The sequence below is a fragment of the Mixophyes fleayi genome, chromosome 5 (assembly GCF_038048845.1).
Source record: "Mixophyes fleayi isolate aMixFle1 chromosome 5, aMixFle1.hap1, whole genome shotgun sequence".
NCBI classification, from domain to species: Eukaryota; Metazoa; Chordata; class Amphibia; order Anura; family Limnodynastidae; genus Mixophyes; species Mixophyes fleayi.
Genome location: NC_134406.1, coordinates 181,589,774 through 181,610,979, shown reverse-complemented (window position 1 = coordinate 181,610,979; position 21,206 = coordinate 181,589,774). Strand labels below are relative to the sequence as shown.

At 37.4% G+C, this 21,206-nt stretch overlaps 1 protein-coding gene across 1 annotated transcript; it reads left to right on the top strand.

Annotated features, from left to right (window-relative positions):
• Window positions 1-388: 388 nt before the first annotated feature.
• Window positions 389-20,706, top strand: DEK (DEK proto-oncogene). The gene is made up of 11 exons (XM_075213128.1): window positions 389-609; window positions 5,772-5,970; window positions 6,157-6,255; window positions 10,678-10,787; window positions 11,260-11,354; window positions 11,437-11,557; window positions 16,073-16,270; window positions 16,574-16,712; window positions 17,547-17,713; window positions 18,208-18,276; window positions 18,435-20,706. The coding sequence occupies exons 1-11, from the start codon at window positions 586-588 to the stop codon at window positions 18,444-18,446; spliced, it is 1,233 nt and encodes a 410-aa protein (XP_075069229.1). The 5' UTR covers window positions 389-585; the 3' UTR covers window positions 18,447-20,706.
• Window positions 20,707-21,206: the final 500 nt, after the last annotated feature.

The window sequence follows — 21,206 nt, the reverse complement described above, 5'->3', positions numbered from 1 at the left end:
TTTGCCTGGCAGTAAAGCAGAGAGATGCAAAAATAATTGATTCAGATCAGGTAACGCAGCAATTGAAATGAAAAATGCATGTTTTTTCCAATGATTTTCTATAATAAGCTGTCTTGAATCCCATGTGTGCAGGAAACTTAGACATGTGTTGAATAGAAATCCTGCCAGGAACTTTTTAAATGACTGTAAGGAAAGCTCCGTGTAAATCGTGAATAACAATTATATAATTCTCTTCTTTCCTTCCGGGGTAGGTTTTGTCCCATCCTTTAATGAGACGCTGCTCATGTTCTGTTTCTGTCATTCCCACCGTGTCTCTCTCAGCCTGTAGTAACCCCTCCCTCCCAGTCCCTCCTCTCCTCTTGTGGTTGGCCGTTGCTTTCCCGCTTTGCTGTAACACCGCCATTTTAAATAAAAAATAAATAAATAATAAACATCACTGTACGGACAGCGCATCTGTCGCAAATCTTTCCTGAAACATTTCGTTGTGGGGTCTTAAGCGTCACCTAGCCCGCCTCTCTTTATTTGGCTGTCTCTTCCCGCCGAGCTAAAGTCTCGTCTCTCAGCTCTTCCTCCAGCAGCAGCGCCATGTCACGCCGGCCCGAGCACAGGGTGAGTATCCAGGATGTGATTGCGGCCGTCATGAAGTGTCCTGCGTGTGTAGTATTTGTATGTGTGCGCCTAGGTCACATTATGTGCGTGCGCGGTATGTGAGCACCGTGCTCCTATAGCTATTATGTGTGTCTATTGGGAAGCCCGCCACTAGTATGTAGGTGATCAATAACGTAGCTCTGCTTGATAAGGACATTTTATATTTGTGACTGGCTAATATTAAAAAAACAAAACTACATTAATCCTTTGTATGTTGTGTATCACAACGCATTGTGTTTTTGAAACCTTAGTACATGGCATGTTTGTAAATGGTTTTATCTATGTTAACCTCAGTAATTATGGTGTTTTGATAATGTTGGCAGGTGTAGCGGTGATATTTATACATATGTATCTAGAAAGGGAGAGAAGACTGTCTATAATTTACCCTCATCTCTTGGGGTTACTTGCAGGTCTTGACACATTGTACTGCTAACTTTCAAGAAACCTGCAAATTAACACACTCACCCCCTTGATATGTCAAGGAGATAACATATCAGTGGTGGTTTAAGGATAGATAGAGATTTTAAAGTTGGTTGTTATCTAATATGTCAAACACAATAGGTCTCGGTCTGTTCTTCACTTGTTATGGCATCAGGTGCAGCTAGAAGATACATTTGTACTTCCCTCCTCTAGCTGTTTTGGGAGCTGTCACTACTACTGGGAATACTGTTGTATTTAATTTCTTTGTGTAAAAAGACTAAACAACTCTGGGGGAAAATCTTGATGCCTTCCTATATTACCAAGGGACAGAGACACCAGGGGATTCCAGTAAAATTGAATTAGCCTTTGACCAACTCTAGTGTATAACTTATAACTGCAATTGATGTCAAGGCTTCAAAACTGAAAGTTGATACATTTAAAATAAACAAACTATAACAAGCCTTCTTTGTGTGACTGCTATTTTTTTTTTGTCACTCAAAGCATAAATGTATCACTGTATAGTACAAGAAATTAATAAACATTCTATCTATATATGATAATGCATGTATAAATGCTTGTAAATACTTAATCCACACAGTATTTCAGTGTTTGTTAGGAATTACTGTAAGTAATAATGCACCCAATACTCATACTTTGATATTAGAAGTCCCCTTGAGTTTCAGTGATCTATATCAAAGCATTTGATCTACAGCCTTATGCTTTAGTATGGTTACACAACTTATTGATGACTTCTAATATCCATATAATTTACCGTATGGAGTACATTATCCCATTTATAATAAAGTAAATATTAGTAAGTGTTGGGAATGGTCTAAAAAAAAAATCAATGAAAAGTAAGAGTAATAAATGTGGAGGAGGAAGTATGTACTAGATTTTAATTTTGTCTTAATCATTGTTTAGGTGTGCTTAACCAAATGCTGATAGCACAGTTTGTACTTGTCTATTAGGGTGATTTGTAGTTTAGAAAAAGCCCTGTCTCTTTGGGTTAACTGTAAGTGCAGTTAAAATACCATCATTTATGAGGGTGTTAATATGTAGTTGTTCTGATATCATAAATTAATTATAAAGTTTGCATAGAAAATTATGGGATTATTGTCTAATGTGTTATAACCACATATAGTATTAAAAAGCCGTGCTCTAGATTCTAGAGAAAGTAACCACAAGCAATTCTGAAAGTCCCAAAATGTGAATTATGTGACAAGCTTATGAAACCTTGTACAATTTCCCTGTGTTTTGCAGCACTAAACACAGCTGCCTATTATTTACAGCTGCATTCTTTTTACCCTGTCTCAAAGAACTCCATCTTTTCTAATGTTTTGGGGACAGATTAACTTGATTATGTTGCTACATGAAATGCATATCTGGCTCCAGTACACAATAAAACCTCTTTGGTAGAGTAAAAAAAAAAGTCAAAATTTACATAATATCTTTTCTTTGAACTCCATGGCAGCCCTAACATATGGGTTTTATCATTAGTTAATGGAGTATAGACACAAACTGTTGGACACACCATGAAGGTATATAGTGTGACTCCTGCTACTTGTCTTTTGAGTGTCTTCCCAAGCTGTCTCTGGAAAAATGTCCCCAAAGAAAATGGGTGGGAAAATTGGGGCTGCCATAGAGTTTTCGAAGGAAAAGAAATGATCAGGTACACATAATTTGCATATCTCCTTTTCAGGTATCGCGTATGGGATCTACCCAGACAATCAGTATGGGGGTGGCAATAAAACTGATCTATGCATGCACACAAAAGTTGCTTCTATTGATCAACTTTTTGAAGAATTTTCTAAACTGTGTGTCCACATAAGTCATAACCTCTATAAGATAGTGTCTGGAAAATGTATGAACTGATGACCAAGATAGTGCTTTGGAAAGATCTGCTGATGACTGTGACTGGTGAGCCCAGGAAGTCACTCCTCTCATAGAATGTGGCTTCAATATTTTCGACACCTCATTCCCTTTTTTTTGTTCGTTGCTCGTGCAATAACTTCTGTAATCCATTTTTGCCAGCTTGCTTTGGAAGGAATTTGACATCATCTTGGACCTTCAGGATGTACATCTCATTTGCAGTTTTCTTTAGTTATAAATAGAGACCAAGATATTGTTCTTACCAAGTCCAAAAGTATGCACTTCTCTTTTTCTTTTTTTTTTTTTAACAAAAAAGCCAGATCTGTTTGAAGAACCATGTGTGTGTTTAAGAATGGTTTCTTGTACCACCGTGCCTGAAGTTCTCCAATTTTCCTAGCAGGTTTAATGGTTATTAAAAATATTGCCTTGAGTGAGTCTTTTGAGTGATAATTTCTTCTTTAGATACAACATTTTTCCTCATCCAGTCTATTAACTCTAAAAGAGTTTTTGGGGTTGCACCAAATTATCATCTTTAGGGATCCACTCCTACCATAATGTTTCCATATAATAATGTGATAATTCTTTTATCACAAACTGCTATTTATCAATCTAGTTTTCTTTCCCTCCACAGGCTATATAAAGAGTACTGAGGAGGAATAGGGAGTAATAACCAAACCTATCTAACTTAAATATGGAATTCAACACCCCTGGTTAGGGCTTACTTGGCACGTGTCCTTTGACTTTTTAGGGGCAGTCGCCAGCTTCATACTGCAGGCTGTGTACCAGACAAGCAATGCAGTAACGTGCAATCTCCTTCCATAAGTGCCTGACATTGAAGTAACTTCAGGCACTTGTGTCGTGCATGAAATCCAAACTTGTCACGTGCTAGTTATTGTATCTACAACCTCGATTGTAGAGAACTGGTCTATGAGAGACATCCCTTTTTCCTGGTGGGCTGATCCAGCAGGAAGTGACATTGGGACCCTCCGAACAGGTAAGCCATCAACCAGAGTAATGGAAACAAAAATCCCTACTTGCCTATCTGCTTTAAAGAGCCCTATTCGCCCTACCAGCTGACTCCTCTGCCTGTAGGTCAGCCCTATGCTTCATAACGGGCCTTATCTATTGATCTCTATCTAGCTCAAAATAATAGCAACTATAACCATACCAACGCTTCAAACTACAAACTCCTATACCTCTCCAGTGTCTGTCACTTTGATGCACAATCTTGGATGCTCAGTCACACTCTTTACTCGCCTACCCAAGTAATAGGGACTGAGCTCAATTTGCCCCTGCTTTTTGCAGGTCTACAAAGAAAGCACAGTCTGCAGAGGCTTCGATGTCCACACAGGCGCTATCCTGGACCAGTCTGACAAGAGTAGTGACTCCTAGTCGTTACTGCACTGAAGAGACTACCTCTGTCTGTCTCTTTTTAAGCCTTTCTTACCAGGGACTGTGGCCTAGCCAGTGGCGAAAAGGAGCAACTGTGGTCTGCATGTAGTAGACCCCTGCAGCCTCATGGAAGATCATGTTGTGTTTTTGTGAGGTTTTTGTTTTATCAATAGGTAGTATAGCTTTAAAGCAAATCATGCAGTGTTATTTAGGTTTGAGGGTTTTGGTTTTATGAATTCATATTTTTATTTAGACTTGAATTTAAAACTATATGACACAATTCTGTACTGAGAAAGTTATATTCATAGTTGCAGAACGTTATCAGTTTTCTACAGTAATCACATAATTGATTTCACCTGTATTTATTTAAAAAATATTAGTACATTTCAAAACAAGAACTTCATCTTCAAGCTTGTGAGAAGATTATAAATATTTTTAATACACCACCAGAGCATTGTCATGTTCTTATAAAGAAATGGATAGAGTTTGATGCAACTCTGTACAGGCTGTCCTCCAAAACAATCCATTAGACAAAATAGCTTAAGTGGCTCATGGCAACTCTGGCAGTTCGTTTTCCATGACAGTGATGATTGTCCCTGGAACAACAAAAGCACAGGCACTGCACAAATCTGGAATTTATTGGGAGGGTGGTAAAAAGCTCATTGAAGAAATTTCATAGAGGTTGCCAGAAAGCCTGTTGGAGATTTTCGTACCATTGGATGAAGATTCTGTGGTTTGAGACCCAGCACTGTACTTTTTAGTCTCAATGTTGGGAGCTATGTTTAGCATTACTCTATCTGCTTCAGGGACTGGAAAACTTGTCAAAATAAAGGGAGCAATATATAAACATGGCTTGGAATGAAATCCTGATGCATCAGAACATTTACGTTTTGGAAGTACAATGATTCAAAATAAAGTGTTGGGGGTAAACAAAGTTTTCTAAAAGTTAGGAGCCAGCAATTTGTATGAACACTTGTGGCGTGTCATATCCCAAATTGTTAGTGGCAGGTTGTCCAACATGTGCCAACAGCTTTCTTAGCATATAGCGACATTGCCTAATACAATAAATCATAATTGTTAACTTGTACTAGCAACTTCCAGCACAGTATGTTTGTTGCTAAATGGTGTAAACTTGAACCTACTGCAGACAGGGTGACTTGCTCAAATAGTCTCATAGCTGTTTTTGTAGTGAAGTGAATACCAGATACAACTCCCTGTGATCACACATGCTCACTATTGCCCGTACAGTACAATATTCATAACTTTTTTTCAGATTTAGTACATGAAAAATTTGAGGTTAAGGTTGTCACTTTTATATCTTGTCATTTATTTTGTGTGTATATATGCTGCTTTTAGTGTGTGTGTGTATATATAGAGATAGGTGGATAGAATTAAATATCATTTTATTTTTAGAGTCGCTCATTTTTGTCTGTTTTCTTCAGTTGAAAAAAAAGTCTCCTGCTGGTGAATCGGACACTATTGACAACGAGGAGCCAGAAACTGTTGAGCAGTCAACACCAGACAAAGAAACCAATGAATCTGCAAATGGGAAAGAAGGCGAAAATGACAAAGTGGAGGAGAATGATGAAATAGAGGAGGATGACGAGGAGGAGGATGAAGAAGAGGAAGATGAGAAAAAAGGTTTGTGAAATTATGAACAGAAACTTTGAAATCTAAATATTACCACAGTTAAAAAAAAAAAAAAAAAAAAAAAACCCCCACTGGAGAAAAGTAGAACCTCCTGCTTTCCCGAATCCCTATTTGACATTGTTCCTTCTTCCCATTCGTCTTTTAAAATGTAGTATTTCTGCTTGTTTTTCTATTCAGAAAAGAGCCTTATTGTTGAGGGGAAAAGAGAAAAGAAGAAAGTTGATAGGCTGAGCTTGGAAATGACTATGGTAAAAAAGGAGCCAATCTTAACTGATGGTAAGAAAACATTCAAGATTAATATCCAGCCAATAGCTTTCCAAATGCAATATACAAAAGTTATTGTGTTCTGTGCACCTTTTTAAAGCATAAATACACTTTCATCTCAATATCATACAATCTCAACAATATCATGGTGTGTGGCTGCTTGTTTTTGTTGTTTTTTTGTTTTTTTTTTGGGGGGGGGGTTTGAATTGTTTTTTACTTCTCAGTGCAGTTCTCTTTTCTCTATCTTGCTCCTCCCTGCCATCTGCAAATATTAGCTGGTGGTATTAAGAGGTAGCTGGGTGGGGACAGTTCTACTTTGCAATACTATTGAAAAATGTTGGAGGTTATTGCCCACACCTACCAGGACTGGTCTACTGTTGGTCAGTGGTGTACCACTCGCTGCTGGCTGTAGCGCTCACATAGTTCATGTTCTAACAGGAGAACAGGAGAAACAATTGTGTAGTTTATTTATAAACAGGACTCCCAAAAGCCGTGTGGTAAGTAAAAACAGCTGAGTGGAGCTCTGGGGAGAACACTGGATTATTTTCGCAAAATTTTTCTGATTTACGTCAGTTGCCGTTGGTCCGGGATAACTACGTTTTATTTTATTCATTTTTGTCCTGTATTACACACACTGTTCCTATGCTGACCGATCTTGGGAGATGATTGTTATAATGGGGGACCCATGCAATCTTCTGTAGAGTGGGTAGTACTGAAGATATTCAGCATGGCACTGTCATAGGATGCAACAAGTCAGTTTGTCAAATCTCTATCCTGCTAGAGTTGCCTCATTCGCTGTAAATGCTGTTATTGTTAAGTGGAAACGTCTAGGATTAACAATAGCTCACTCGCGAAGCAGTAGGCCCCACATGTCCACAGAATGGAACCGCCAAGTGCTGTAAAAAAATATTCTGTTGGGTGCAACACTACCTACAGAGATCCATACATCTGACACTTGCCAATGACCAAAAATTTGAGAAATTGGTTCGTTTTGCGTTTAAAGGATTCACTACCATTATTTTTATTTTATTTTTTATTTCCCCCCCCCTTCCCCCAGCCCACACAATGCGATTGAGTAGTAATATAATTTCCTCTTCAATCCTCCAATGCAGCCCTTACAAATCAGTAAGTTCCCTTCTAGTTTGAATAGACCTGTTAAGTACAAATACCAAAGTATATAAAGCAGTCTCTGTTTTCTCTGCCTCTTTTCTTGTGTTTAGTGATGTCCTGTAGTGTAGGAGCCTACTTTCATCATGGTCCTGGTGACGCACCATCCCCGGTGAAAGCCGAGCACTGGGCTGGCAACCCGGTGAGCCCCAGTCTGTTATTTGCAGGAGCAGATCCGATTTTTTTTTTTTTTTTTTTTTTTTTTAAGTTTAAATCTTGCGCCAGTTCCCTGACAACTGTGCCGCATTGTAGTATACCAAAATGGAGGACCATGCAAAGGGAAAACTCTGAACTGCTTTTATCTTTAACTGTGCTGGCGAGCACCCGCTCTAGGTAAGCCTTTATGTTAGGGGTGCTTTAGTTGTCATACAGTAGGCTTGTTAGTTACTAATATACTGTCCTTTCAGTACTCTGATAGTGCCTGCGGGAGGAAAGCAAAGTTCAGTAACATTGAGTTTATGAAGCCTGTGAAACTTTTTAACAATTGAATCTGAAATGGGTCTTTTGTTTAGTATGTAGCTTTCAAACCAAGGGCAGTTTAAGAAACTTTTAGCCTGATGGAGTCTTTTATGACTAGGAGGATCTGTGTGCTATGCAAGGCTTAAAGAGAGCAGGATATCAGACAAGTATGGATTTTGATAATATATATTCTCATTCAGTAAATTTAGTAATGAATCTGGGGAGATTGTGCAACATTTCCACATTGTATAGATTAAACATTGTAGGTATTTCTTTAAATGCACATGCAATTTTATGGGTATGGCAGAAGAAGGAGCTGAAATACGTTTTTGAAGATTGCAGTTAGATGTGTAGAGTTTGCCCAGTATTTCAAGTTGTGAAAAAACTTATTCATAAGGAATCGGTGCAGGTGGAAATGCTTCATTCAGCTCAGATTAGAGCATATTTTTTCCATTCAGTGCAGAAGAATAAGAGCTTGGTTCCAAAAAGTAGACATACCTGTAGCTACTATGTTGGTCAGAACTACTATTCCTCTTCATAATGGTGGTCCCATAAGGAATCCCACTAATAGAAAGATGGAGAGTTGTTTTAAGAGGCTTTATATTTCATCTGTAACCACTATGAAATCCGGTGTAGCCAGGGTGCTTACATTGTGGAGAAACACTAAAAGATGTCCAAGATAAAATGAGCATACAATACATTTTGAGAAATGTATTTAAGTTATGCCGAGTAGCATCACATTTTTGTGTGAAGCCTCTCTGGGCACCAATACTTTTTTAGCAAGGCCTATTGCATTTGCAGTGTTTGCTAAGCGAGCCCTCTGGGTTCCTGCTCTCTGGAGACAAATTAAACACCATGATACAGAAGTCTTCTGAGGGTAAATCTAAATACGTGCCACAAAATTAAAGGTCAAAATACCCCAACTCTTCCTCATCCCATTTCTGTACACCAGACAGAGTAAGTCTGATTGCTCAAAAAGAAAAAACTATATGGATGTAGTAGGGGTAAAGAATTGAGGACAAATCAGAAGACTTAACAATGACTATTGCTTAGATCTGCCGGGTCTGCCCATGTGTTCAAGCGCACAAACAGGGTGTTTAAATCTTCTGGCTGAGAGGTAGTCACTGGCAGGGGCAGACTTGGCTGAAATTCATCCCTGCACGAAAGCCTAATGACAAATGGGCCTTTGAATAGACTAGTGGAAAAAACAGCAGAGGGCTTTCATGATATTCTCCTATGAGATTTGCCTGTAAGTGAGCAAGATTACAATGTATGATTGTGGTTTTTATTTGAAGAACGTTGCACACTTGGCTTGTTTTTGTTTTTTTTGTTTTTTTTTTGGGGGGGGGGGGGTTTCCCCCCCATGTCCTGACCTGCAACAGGGGACTTCTATAATTTTTGAGCTTTATAGGAGAGATGGTGTTGGTTAGAATGAACTAATAACAAATGAGAATATCAAGGTTTCCAGGTTCTTCTTTTGACACAAAAAGCAGAAGTGATGGCAGTCCTTCGGTTTTGACCATGGTACCCGGGACAACAATGGCTGCTGCCTCGTTTGACAGATCTCCTGCACAAAGGACCAATACTTCATTCAAATGTGGAGTGATTCGTGTTAATGGAGTGGAGATTAAGTTGAAGCTGCTCAGAGAGGAGTCATGGAGCCAGTGATCAACACACTTTGCAAGGAAGAAGAACTATTCAAAAGTCAGTTTGGAAGAAATGTATCATATGGTGAGAGTCTAAAGCCAAGCCACCTGCAGCAGCTATTCCATGTATCCTTGTCCTCCTTAAGGATGTATTCAGCAAGGTTCTGGCCTTATCTACACTGAAGGTACGGAGTGGCTTCTTGGATACCAAATTAGCATCAGGAATTTGTTATTCTTTTCTTCCAAGCAGTGAACAGGAACTGTCCCTGTATTGGGTCCTTTTGGGGCTACGCGTGAACTTCATTTAGTAATCAACAGTGATGTCTGATCCTTTTGGAACCACTACAAGAGGTTTCTCTGAGCTGGATGACACTAAAGGTGGTGGTTCTGTTTGTTACTTCTACCCACAAGATTGGAGAATTGCTGGTGCTGTGGTGTAATGAATACTTTCTGAATATATATGCTGATAAATTGGTACTTGGGGCCAATCCAACGTTTCTGCCAAAGGTGGTGTCTTCATTCCACATTAATCAGGAGGTTTGCTGCCATGCTTTTGTCAAGAACCTAGTAATATCAAATAAAACTGCACTTATCAGACTTGGCTAGGGAAAGTTTTATTTATTTTTTCAGGGCAGAAGGATTTGGAGCACAGGACAGCTTTTTACAGCTGGATGGACATCATTACGTCATCTGAATGTCTTTTTTTTATTCTATTAAATTTCAGTTTAGAATCAGTTTTATGTTCTTCACACAGAGCCTAAATAAATTCTTGATTTTGCAGCATATTTGTTTAATCTCTTTTGTAGGCCTCCTTACTACATTGCTTGAGTACATTCCACTTTAATATCTGCCATGGAGGATCGAAGAGGCATAATGGCAAATTATAGTTACCATGAATTTTTCCTCTACTCCATGGCAGCCCAGTTTCCCTCCCATGATTGATCTGTTTTTAGACTTTTTCACTGGTGACTTAGGAAGGTAATCAGATGAAGAGAGGGAGCTGCCTTATATACTGCCTGGGGTGATTTTACTTAATCTGTCTCTAACTAAACTAGGAATGCACTTGCCCATTGTAATGGCTGCCATGGAGTATCTCAAGGAAAAGGCTTTTAACAGTCAGAAAAAAATTTTATTTGATTTTTTTTTTTTTTCTCCTTTCTAGGAAAGGGACAAAAGCTGTACGATATTGAACGAATCCAATATTTCTTGAAGAAAAAGAAATGTGAAGAGTTGCGATTGTTACACCGTCTGTTGTTTAATCGTATGGGCACAGTAAGTATAGAATGCAAAAAAAACAAACAGCACTTCTCTTATAGTACACATTGTGCAAACCGTATTCATCAGGTGCCCATCTGTTTGTGTAGATTTACAGCATGAAAACATCATATGACTCGTACCATTTTCATGTTTAGAAACAGACAAAAATGCTAAGTATGTGTATTTGATGGTATTGGCTTTCTTTTACTTGTATTTGCCTTCATGATCTACTATAGTTTTGTTGTCTACTGCAATTCCACATGAATTGTAACAGTTTGTATTTTTCACTTATATTGTAAAAAAACAACTAAAAGTAAAATGTGGTCCTCCTAAGTTTGCAGATGTGATCTAAATGAAGGAAGAGAGAGGGGGGGGGGAACTAATAGGCATGTTCATACAGTCGTCATGAGTTTTTGTGTGTTTGGTTTGTTTGTTTTTTTTTTTCCCCTTTTGTGGTAAATAATGACTAAAAACAATTTTGTCTTAGGTCAACCTAGTAAAAAAGACGATCGGGCAGTTCAATGGGTTTTCCTTTGAGAAAGGAAGTGATCTGTACAAAAAGAAAGAAGAGATGCTTAAAAAGTAAGAATTGTATTTTGTAGTACTCCTTTACAGTCGTGTATTGAATTTGTGAATTTAATTTGCCATATTTTTACTTTTGTAGAATAAAGAAAAGTGATTTGAAAAATATCTGTGGTGTTCTTGATTTGGAAAAATCTGGCCCAAACACAGAGTTGATTTCTAGAATTATGACTTTCCTCATGGAGCCAAAGTCTACAGGAAAAGTAAGATCTACCATCAAGAATTAAACTAGAGGGCTGTGTAAATGTAGTGCGGGAAAACGGTACTTAAAAAAAACCAAAAACCTATTTGTATGAGATTGTTTTGTTTTTTAGAACTAAGTAGGGGGAGTGGAGTCTGATTTTATTCCACATCAAATCAACAGAGGGTTTCAAACTGACAGTTTCAGATTATAATGAAATTTCGTATAATAAATGCTACCATTGCTGCCAGAAAAATCCCAAATCTTAGTTTATGTGCACTGGTTTTGAGGTTATAAGCCTTTAAAGCTGCAATTTTGTAATGAAATATTTGCCTTCAACATTTTTTAAATTGCATTTGTAGCTCAACTAATTGAGCTAGATTTGGGCGAGGTCTCGTATCGTGTGAACCCATAAAAAGAGGTTTAAAATAACAGCATTATATTTTAATAAAAATTCAAATGTAATATTTTCAAAATCAAAATTCTGATTTTCTCAGTGATTTTGCTTGAAAAACATCTCATTGTCCCTACTGTTAATAAATCCCCAAAGTTTTATTTTGGGATCATCTGCTGCAAGAGCTTTCGCTTTGGACTGTTTGTTAAAATAATGAAAATGGGAAATATTTAGGCCTGTTCATTAAATTAACTTTAATCTCTTTAAACAATCCATTTGATGTATATTGCGTACAATGATACAGTATGTTAATACTGAAATGTTTAAAATACTTGTGATACGTTTTGTCTTTCACATATTTTAAGAAGGCTTACTACATATTACTACCATTTGGTGCTGCTGGTCTGGATGGATGGTGCTACTTGATCAGTTGGAACAGGCTGAAGGCTTCATTTGTTTTTAGTATTTCCATTTCAGAAAGGGTGTACATTAGACATGACTGACTCATTGTACACAGAACATCTACCACAGTAGTTCATAAAACATCCGGCTTCCTTAGTATGGGAAATATGGTGATAGACCAGCTGGGTGGGGGAATGTCACTTTCACTTCATCAATGCTTTTTATCTTTCTCCAGAATAAATGCAAGCCACCGTTTTTTGTCATAGACGGCAGTTACATAACCTCTGATGTCAGCAAGTAAGAGGTGATAGTGTAGTATCTTGAGGAACTGAACAATGACCCTATTGCTCTTCTCGGTGTCCCAAGTTGTTTTCTACAGCTGGCACGAACTCTTGCAACTTTTGGCATTTCGGGGGGAAAAAATTACACATCCATTCTGAAATGGTTCTCAACCCCTTCTTATTAGAAGTATGGTTAACCTTTTTTAAATGGGTTGAAACAATGCGGCATAAGGTACCTGTCACTTCTTTTTTTTTTTTTTTTTTTTTTTTCCTTCATATTTATTTTTCTTTACTTCTCAACCAATTTAAACACCAACATAGGCTCGGACTGGTCTGCCAGGGAGTTGGGGGAAATAATTTCCATCTGCTGAGCTCTAATTGGAGGAGTCCATCACATGCTCCTCTGACACATAGAGATCAGCAGCAGCCTCATGAGCTGTTCCTTCTCTTCTCTGCCTGGGCGGATGCCTGAGGCTTCTTCTTGTGAGTACAGTATTGCTCCCAGTCTGCTGGGTCTCTCCCTCCCAGCACCCTTTCTCAAAGTTGCTGTTCCTCCCTGCTCCCAGCACACATTCTCTTAGTCTGATACTCCACTGTAATTAAACTCTCTTTTTTTTTTTTATTTATTTATTTATTTTTTAAATGGTCCAGGGTCAGGTTAGGTTTGGGTGGGCTTAAATTAGTGACCAAGGGTCTTTACTTCACTAATTAAAGCCCACCCTAACCTGACCACTTGTAGTGATCCAGGGAAATGTAGAAATCGGGTCTATTCAATACAAGTGAAGTGTCTTTCCATGTAGAGTATCTTTCAACTTAAGTTTGCATGTCTGCGCAGAAGTGGGAGCAGGCGCTGTCTGTAAAATGTACCCCAAACACACCTGAAGAGAAAAATGCATTCGTCTAATGAAATGAACTGAAAAAATATTTGATTTTCCTCAGATGTGTAGTGCCTTAATAAATACAATCTTTGTAAATCACTCAAAACTGAAAGCTGTTGTAGCAGATGATCCCAAAATAAAACTTTTGGGGATTTATTAACAACAGTATGAACAATTTTTGAGATGGTTTTTCTAAAAAAAAAAAAAAAAAAAAGGCTGTTTTTTTAGAAAATCCTAATTTTTATTTTGAAAATTTTTACATTTTGTTGTGTTGTATATCAGAAGAAAGAGAGGTTTAAAATGAGACTTTTCCCAACCCTGTAGCTTAATTAGTTGAGCTACAAATGCAATTTTAAAAAATATTTACAGCAAACTTTTTGTTAAATTGTAGCTTTAAAGGCATACAACTTCAAAACCAGTGTACAGCCTAAGATTTGTTTTTTGTTTTTTTTTTTTGTTTTTTTACACCCATGGCAGCATTTATCATACCAAATTTAATTGAAAGTAGAGAATTTAAGGTAGAATTTGGTTTTTGTTTTTTTCTCTAAAATTGTGTTTATTTGATGTGGAATGACCCTCGGGTGTCTTGTTTGTTTTTGGGTTTTTTGTATTTGTATGGTTTTGTTTTCTTGTTGGGACGGAAGCCCTTTAATTGTATTGAAGACTGTTAAAAATGGAAGACAAAAATAGTAAAAGGCTGTCTTTATGCAGACCTTGCTGGACAACGGCAATCAAGCATTATTAATAAGATGAGGTGTAGCTAATTCTAAAATGTACAAGAGCCAAAGGCTTCCAACAATGACTTTACATACGTGCAATGAAGAAAACTGATTCATATACACTGATCAGCCACAACATTAAAACCACTGACAAGTCAAATGAATAACACTTGCCTGTTTACAAGGCACCTGTCGAGGGGTGGGTTATATTAGGCAGCAAGGGAACAGTTCGTTTTTGAAGCTGATGTTTGGAAGTGGGAAACAGTGGGCAAGTGTAAGAATCTGAGAGACTTTGATAAGGACATCGACAGGTCTCCTGGGGTGTTCCCAGTAAGCAGTGGTTAGTACCTACTAAAAGTGGTCAAAGGACAGACAACTGGTGACTGGGTAATGGGCGACCAAGGCTCATTGATGCACATGGGGAGCGACTGTTAGCACTGGTTCTGTCCCACAGAAGAGCTACTGTAACACAAATTGCTGGCTATGATAGGTTTCAGAATATAGTGCATCGCAGCTTGCTGCATAGCTACAGACTGGTCAAAGTTCGATCAGTGATAACTACTGTCCACCACTGAGAATGTGCTACAATGGACAGGTGAGTGCCAGAAATGGACCATTTAGCAATTGAAAATGGTGGCCTGGTCTGATAAATCATGTTTTCTTTTACATCATGTGGAAGGCCAGGTGTGTTTGCACTAGGATGTGCTATGGTAAGACGGCAGGCCGGCGGAGGCAGTGTGATGCTCCGGGCACTGTTCTGCTGGGAGACCTTACGTCCTAGCAATCATGTGGATGTTACTTTGACATGTACCACCTACCTAAACATTGATGCAGGCCACGTAAACCCCTTCATGGCAACAGTAGTCCCTGATGACAGTGACCTCTTTCAGAAGGATAATGTGTGCTGCCACACTGCAAAAATTATTCAGGAATGGTTTGAGGACCATGACAAAGAGTTCAAGGTGTTGACTTGGCCTCCAAATTCCCCAGATCTCAATCCAGTCAAGCATCTGTGGAATGTGTTGTGGAAAAACAAGTCAGAGCCATGGATGCCCACCTCGCAGCTTAAAGGATTTGTTGCTTATGTCTTGGTGCCAGATACCTTCAGAGGTCTTATGGAGTCAATTCCTCGACGGGTCAGAGCTATTTTGGCGGCACAAGGAGGACCTACACAACATTAGGCAGGTGGTTTTAATGTTGTGACTGATCGGTGTATATCACTGAAAAGCACCAAACAAACTTCACTCCATTAGTGCTTTACCGTCAGGTCAGTAACAGTTACATGTCACTGCCATGATTTCTGAGCTCCTCCTTAATCTAGGCAGCGCAGATCGGTGAGGAGCTTGAGAAAATGGTGGAGACTTTTCGCTGCTCACAGATCACATGATGACGGCTACTTTTTGTAAAGAGGAGAACTTGGTAAGATATTGACATTTGCAAAATATAACAAATGTCATTGGACAGTCTCGATTGATGAATGTTATAGAACACTCAGCATTTTCTTCCCCTCACGTAAACTGTATCAAAATCATAAAAGGGGGCTGAGGGTTATGTGGGGGAAAAAATATTTTTGAAATGATAGTTTTTATAAACATGCCACAGCCTAAGATTACAAAGAGGTATAGATTTGCTTGGAGTACTTGTACTTAGAGCCGGGAACACAATAGTGTAATGGACTGCATACTAAACCGTAATAAAAAAGGTCCACAAACCCACCACCATTCACATATTCGCTTAGTTTTATTGCATGGACTAGGTAATTTTTTTTTTTGTAGTATATGAGGTAGTTGTAAAGTCTGTTTTTAAAATAAATTTTTTAATAGAAACAGTGGTTTCTTGTATTTACCATATTTTCTCTTTCAGCCATTGCCAAAATCCAAATCAAAACCCACAAAAGGTAGTAAGAAGGAACGCAGCAGCTCAGGATCTGCACGTAAATCTAAAGCTGATAAATCCAATGTGATTTTGCCTGACGAGTCCAGTAGTGAAGATGAGAAAAAGGATAAGGAGTCTTCAGATGGTGAAAAAGAGAGTGAGGAGGAGGAGGAAGAAGAGGAGGAGGTATATCATTTTATTTTTTGCATGCATGTTTGTATTATATTACTCTGTGGGGGGAATTCAATTCGCCCCGAAGTACCATCGCGCTGAAACGATTACCGTTATTACGCTAGTTTTATCACGGCTTTCTGCTCGCAGCTCCCCAAAAAGCCGTAATAAAGCGCAGGCCGCGTTACTTTTACTCGTAACATGGCCAATTGATTTCCTCCCTGTATGACCTTTTCCTCACAAATTACCATAGCCCCTTGATTTCACTGATAAACATACATTTAATTGAATCTGCTGTCTCTCTCTCTCTCTCCGTAGCCACCCAAGAAAACTCCCAAAAAAGAAAAGGCGAAACCAAAAGCTACTCCCAAGAGTAAGAAAGCAACAAAGACTGCAAATGTAAAAAAAGCAGACAGCAGTACTACGAACAAGAAGAACCCAAGCAGCTCCAAGAAAGGTAAATCAGAATTTGTATAAAACTGCTTAAAAATTATTTTCAAACAAATCTTCCTTTGTACTATTTGAGACTTGCTTTAAATAACAAAAATGAAAACATCTTCCCATTGTTTAAGTGGTATGCTTCATCCTTGATCAATATGAGGACTTTTAGTGGCAGATGCAATTAGTTGCAAGTTGCCACCGGACATCGTGTTGATGTGCCAGATAATACTGTACAGAAATCGCTGCTCCTTTTAAATGAGTGCAGATTTTTGTTAAAACTGACATGTAAACTCTGACAACTGTTTCAGAGACATCCCGTCACCTCAGGCCAAATTGAATCTTGCTTATAGAAATCTTAGATTTCAATTTTCAGTTCGTTCATGCCTTGTATAGATTACAGTGCACGTGCATCAATTTAGAATACGGTTTCTTCCAGTGAACTTTCTATTAGCAATAACTTTTGAGATCTTTCTGTCTGGATTGAAACTCTCAAACTAATTGCAGCTGTCTAATTTCCTGTATGAATTCTCTATGTAGGTGCTTTTGCCTAATAATCAATTCTGCACTGGCTAAACTGACTGTCCACCATTGGATGAAATTTTTTTCAAATAGTTTTTATTTGAACACCTTTTAACTTTTTTTTTTCAGTTGACCAGTATGGTTAATAATTTAGTTTCACTAGCATTTCCTGAGTCTCACGTTAGATTTATTTTGATGTTCTCTCTGAAAACAGCCATTATCTATGAATGGCTTGGTGTCGTTAAATTTATTTCATGTGCAAAAGTTTTTGAGATTCATGTAACAGTGGCATAAATTAATTAAAAAAAAATTAAAACTTAACCATTTACAGAGAAACCTGTTCCATCAGAAAGTGAGTCCGATGATAGCTCAGACGATGAACCATTGATCAAAAAGGTGAATAAACCACCTACTGATGATGAGCTCCGAGAAACTGTGAAAAAGCTTTTGGCTGAAGTAAATCTTGAAGAAGTCACAATGAATGAAATCTGCAAGAAGGTAGTTATCACATTCTGAGGAACTCTTGGGTACCACGGTTATTATAATTTAAATTGTGGACGTATGTATGCAGGTCTATCACTGCTGGCATACAGAATCCAATTTATACTAATCTAAATAGAAAACGTCAAGTTCTGTAATAGGCCCATATTTTTTTTTTTTTTTAAAAAACAAAAATCCTATTTTAAAAAAAAATGCAAACGCCCTCAAGCTTTGTAGTTGGATGTTTTCTGTAATTTGCAGCACAATGCCTAGATATACTAAATTTACATTAAAAAAAAAAAAAAAAAAAAACCCACCCACACTGCTTTCAGCATTCCCAGACTTAAAATGTTTAGCAGTGCTCTTCATTATAGCTGGAAATGATTGGTGATCATGTCTGTATGTATGACACTATGACACTATTTGCAAAAAGCAGCAAATGCCTGAAACAGAATTACAGCATATTTCATGTAATATGGCTTATAATGAATTGATTCATTTTTATGTTTAAGGTAAATGAGAGCTATCCCAGTTATGACCTGTTCCCAAGAAAAAAATTCATCAAAGCTACAGTTAAAGAGGTGAGTTCTGTTCTAAATGTTATACCACATAAGAATATAAATTGCCTATCTTGTTCTATGAAATCCCCCCCTCAAAATATTATGTAGAAGTTTCAGCCAAACCCACCCTTTTCCCAGTATAGAATATAACGTATATATTTTTTATTTTACATCAACAGCTAATCTCCTGATTATCCAAATTTATTATCTTTTCATGGAAAAATACATGGACTGATTTGGATTATGCTACTCTGGAACACAAGCTCTGAGAAATGGACACCAGCAAATATGTGTTTGGGTTTTACCACTTTGGGTACCGTGTAACAGTTGTTTGTTTGTTTTGGGTTTTTTTTTTTAAAAAAAAGCAGGTTTTTGCTTTTTTTGAGTTAAACTGTCTATGTAAATTGTATAATTAAACTTTTTTTTTTTTTTTTTTTTACTGGTATTTTTCAATTGTATTTTTAGCCACCATCTCCATTTTATAGTGGACCCTTCTGTGCTGGAGTGACAGGGCATTTCAGTTAGGGTTTCATTTTAATGTAAGTTTCAAGTATATTGGAGCATTATATTTTGTTCACAAAAATTAACCTTCCCATAAACATGGCAGTGGGGTTTAAAAATAAAAAAAATCTTTCTTGATCATAGAAATCACAAGTTATACAGTGCACTCCAGCACTAGAAAAGTGCTAATAACATCTTATTTTAACTGGTTATCTTTCATTTTACTATTGTCAAATGATCACTTTGGAGTGCTTGAAATGTCTAAATGTATGATATTAAAGTTTTTTTTAATTTACTTTTTTTTTTCTCATAAAAGCAGTGAGATTTGACTTTTTCTTCCTTTCTCCAGTGTGCATTGCATGTGAATCTTTGACAATCTTACATGTAGATGTTGCTATATTTTGTAAATTCCCATTTAATATAAACTTCCAATGATGTATTTTTGCCTTTTCCTTTTTTTATAAGGTTGTATTGTGTTAAGTGAGTATATAAAGTACAGAATTTTAATGATATTTCACTGCTAGCTAATTAGTACATTTGTGCAAGCCATTGTACCTCCTGTACAGCTGCTTGGTACTCTCTTCTAAGCTGTTATTCTCGTGTCGCTTTTCAATAAATCTCGTTTCACACATGCAGTCTTCGACTGCAATATAGTCTGAAGGATACATTTCCTCAGCATGGGGGAGATTTTTTGATGGGATATGATTACTTTACCATGACTGGAGTTGCACATCGGCACAATCTTATTATAACATCAAACAGCTTATCTTGTAACGTACGGGTCATAATATTAAAATGCTAAGTGATAACGGCAGTGTAGTGATGGCAATGTCTATATATGTTCTGGGCAATAATTTGTTGGCATATGCCCCAAAAGTAATACTGCTGGAAATATTCTTATCAATTTGATTTGTGTACGCAGATGATAAATGCAGACAACCATATTAAGGCACTGACATTTAAAGCGCTAATGAATTTCTTTTTATGCTATAGAAGTCTAATGGTAATATTTTATCTAAACTACAATAATCTCCAGTCTTGGCACGTTAGAGGTGGAACAGTCCTATACATAGTTCTTCTGAAGTTTGTGACATCTTTCTGCTTTTTTGGGGCCCAAGAGATGGAGGGTTTGCAAGTTATGGGACATGCCAATCATTTTGTCCTAATTTTGTGCCCTGCATTGCTAGGAGGTATGTGTTTGTTTTTTGTTGCAATTAAATTTAATAAGCTTAATAGCTCTTTTAAAGTCACAAAATCACAAATCTACCCTTTTAAAAAAAAAAAAAGTTCACTCTATTCCTATTCGGATTCACTTCATGTGCATGACCTCTTTTGAGTGGTCCTCATTGCCATTTTAATAGTTGTCTATTTTATAAGACAATAATTGTCAAATTTGAAAGTGTTCTTTTAAGTGGTGTGTGCGTTTTTTGTTTTTTCATAAACTTTCCTGCATCATCACCATTATTGCACTTGTTTTCAAGCCCAGAAGTCTCACTATCCTCTGACTAGTAAAACGCAACACAATCCCAAATTCTGTTTAATTGAAGGCTACTTTAACGGATATTGATTTGGACAAAATAGCCAGCATTCTTCAGAGTGAAACAATTCCCATGAATGTTTAATTTTTAAGGCATGGTTTTTATTTTTAAAAACAAACTGTTATTTTACGAAGGGTTCCTTTTCAGTTGGCCAACTGTGGCAAGAGGCTGGGATCTACAGAGTATAGTGATAAGGTTGTGCATGTCCTATTCTTCATTTCTTGTTTACATGTCTTTACAACAAAAAAAAAAAGCCAAACTATTTTATACATGTGTTCCTATATAAATGCAAAAACATAACAAATTCCTTTTTATCTGAAACATTAGAGTAGCTGGTGTGTCTAATTTTATAGTATGAATGGTGTACATTTAAAGTTCCATTGTATAAAAAAATAAATTGTTCAAACATCAATGCTTTTTTATTTTGTGGTTTGTTTTTGTTTTTTTAACTTCTTACAACACTGGCTTTAGTTTTAAAATAATATGGTTTTACAGTTAAGATTAATAACTGAGCAGTGTACATCATACACTTTTTAAATGTACTTTTAGCAGAAATATTGCAGGTCCACTTGCATTCTGTGGCTGTCCTTATTCATTGGGGAGGGATAGGACACTTTCTGTGCTTTAAACCTCTGCCCCCGTTGTACTTCATGGTAAACACCAGTTAAAGGGCACTTGGCACAGGTGTGGACCTGGGCTGTGCCTAGTGGTCAGATTTGCTTCAAACAGGTTTGACTGAGCATCACAAAAGTAAAGAACGCAAAGGGGATGGCTGGAGGACCTTGGTCTCTCCCTCAGATATGTAGTGTTGAGGGAGGATCTTCTCCTTTTGTCACAATTTTCCCTTTTGGCTGTGGGAATAGTGTATAGTTATCAGTTGTATCACTTTTCCTACTTGCAATCTGGGCACTT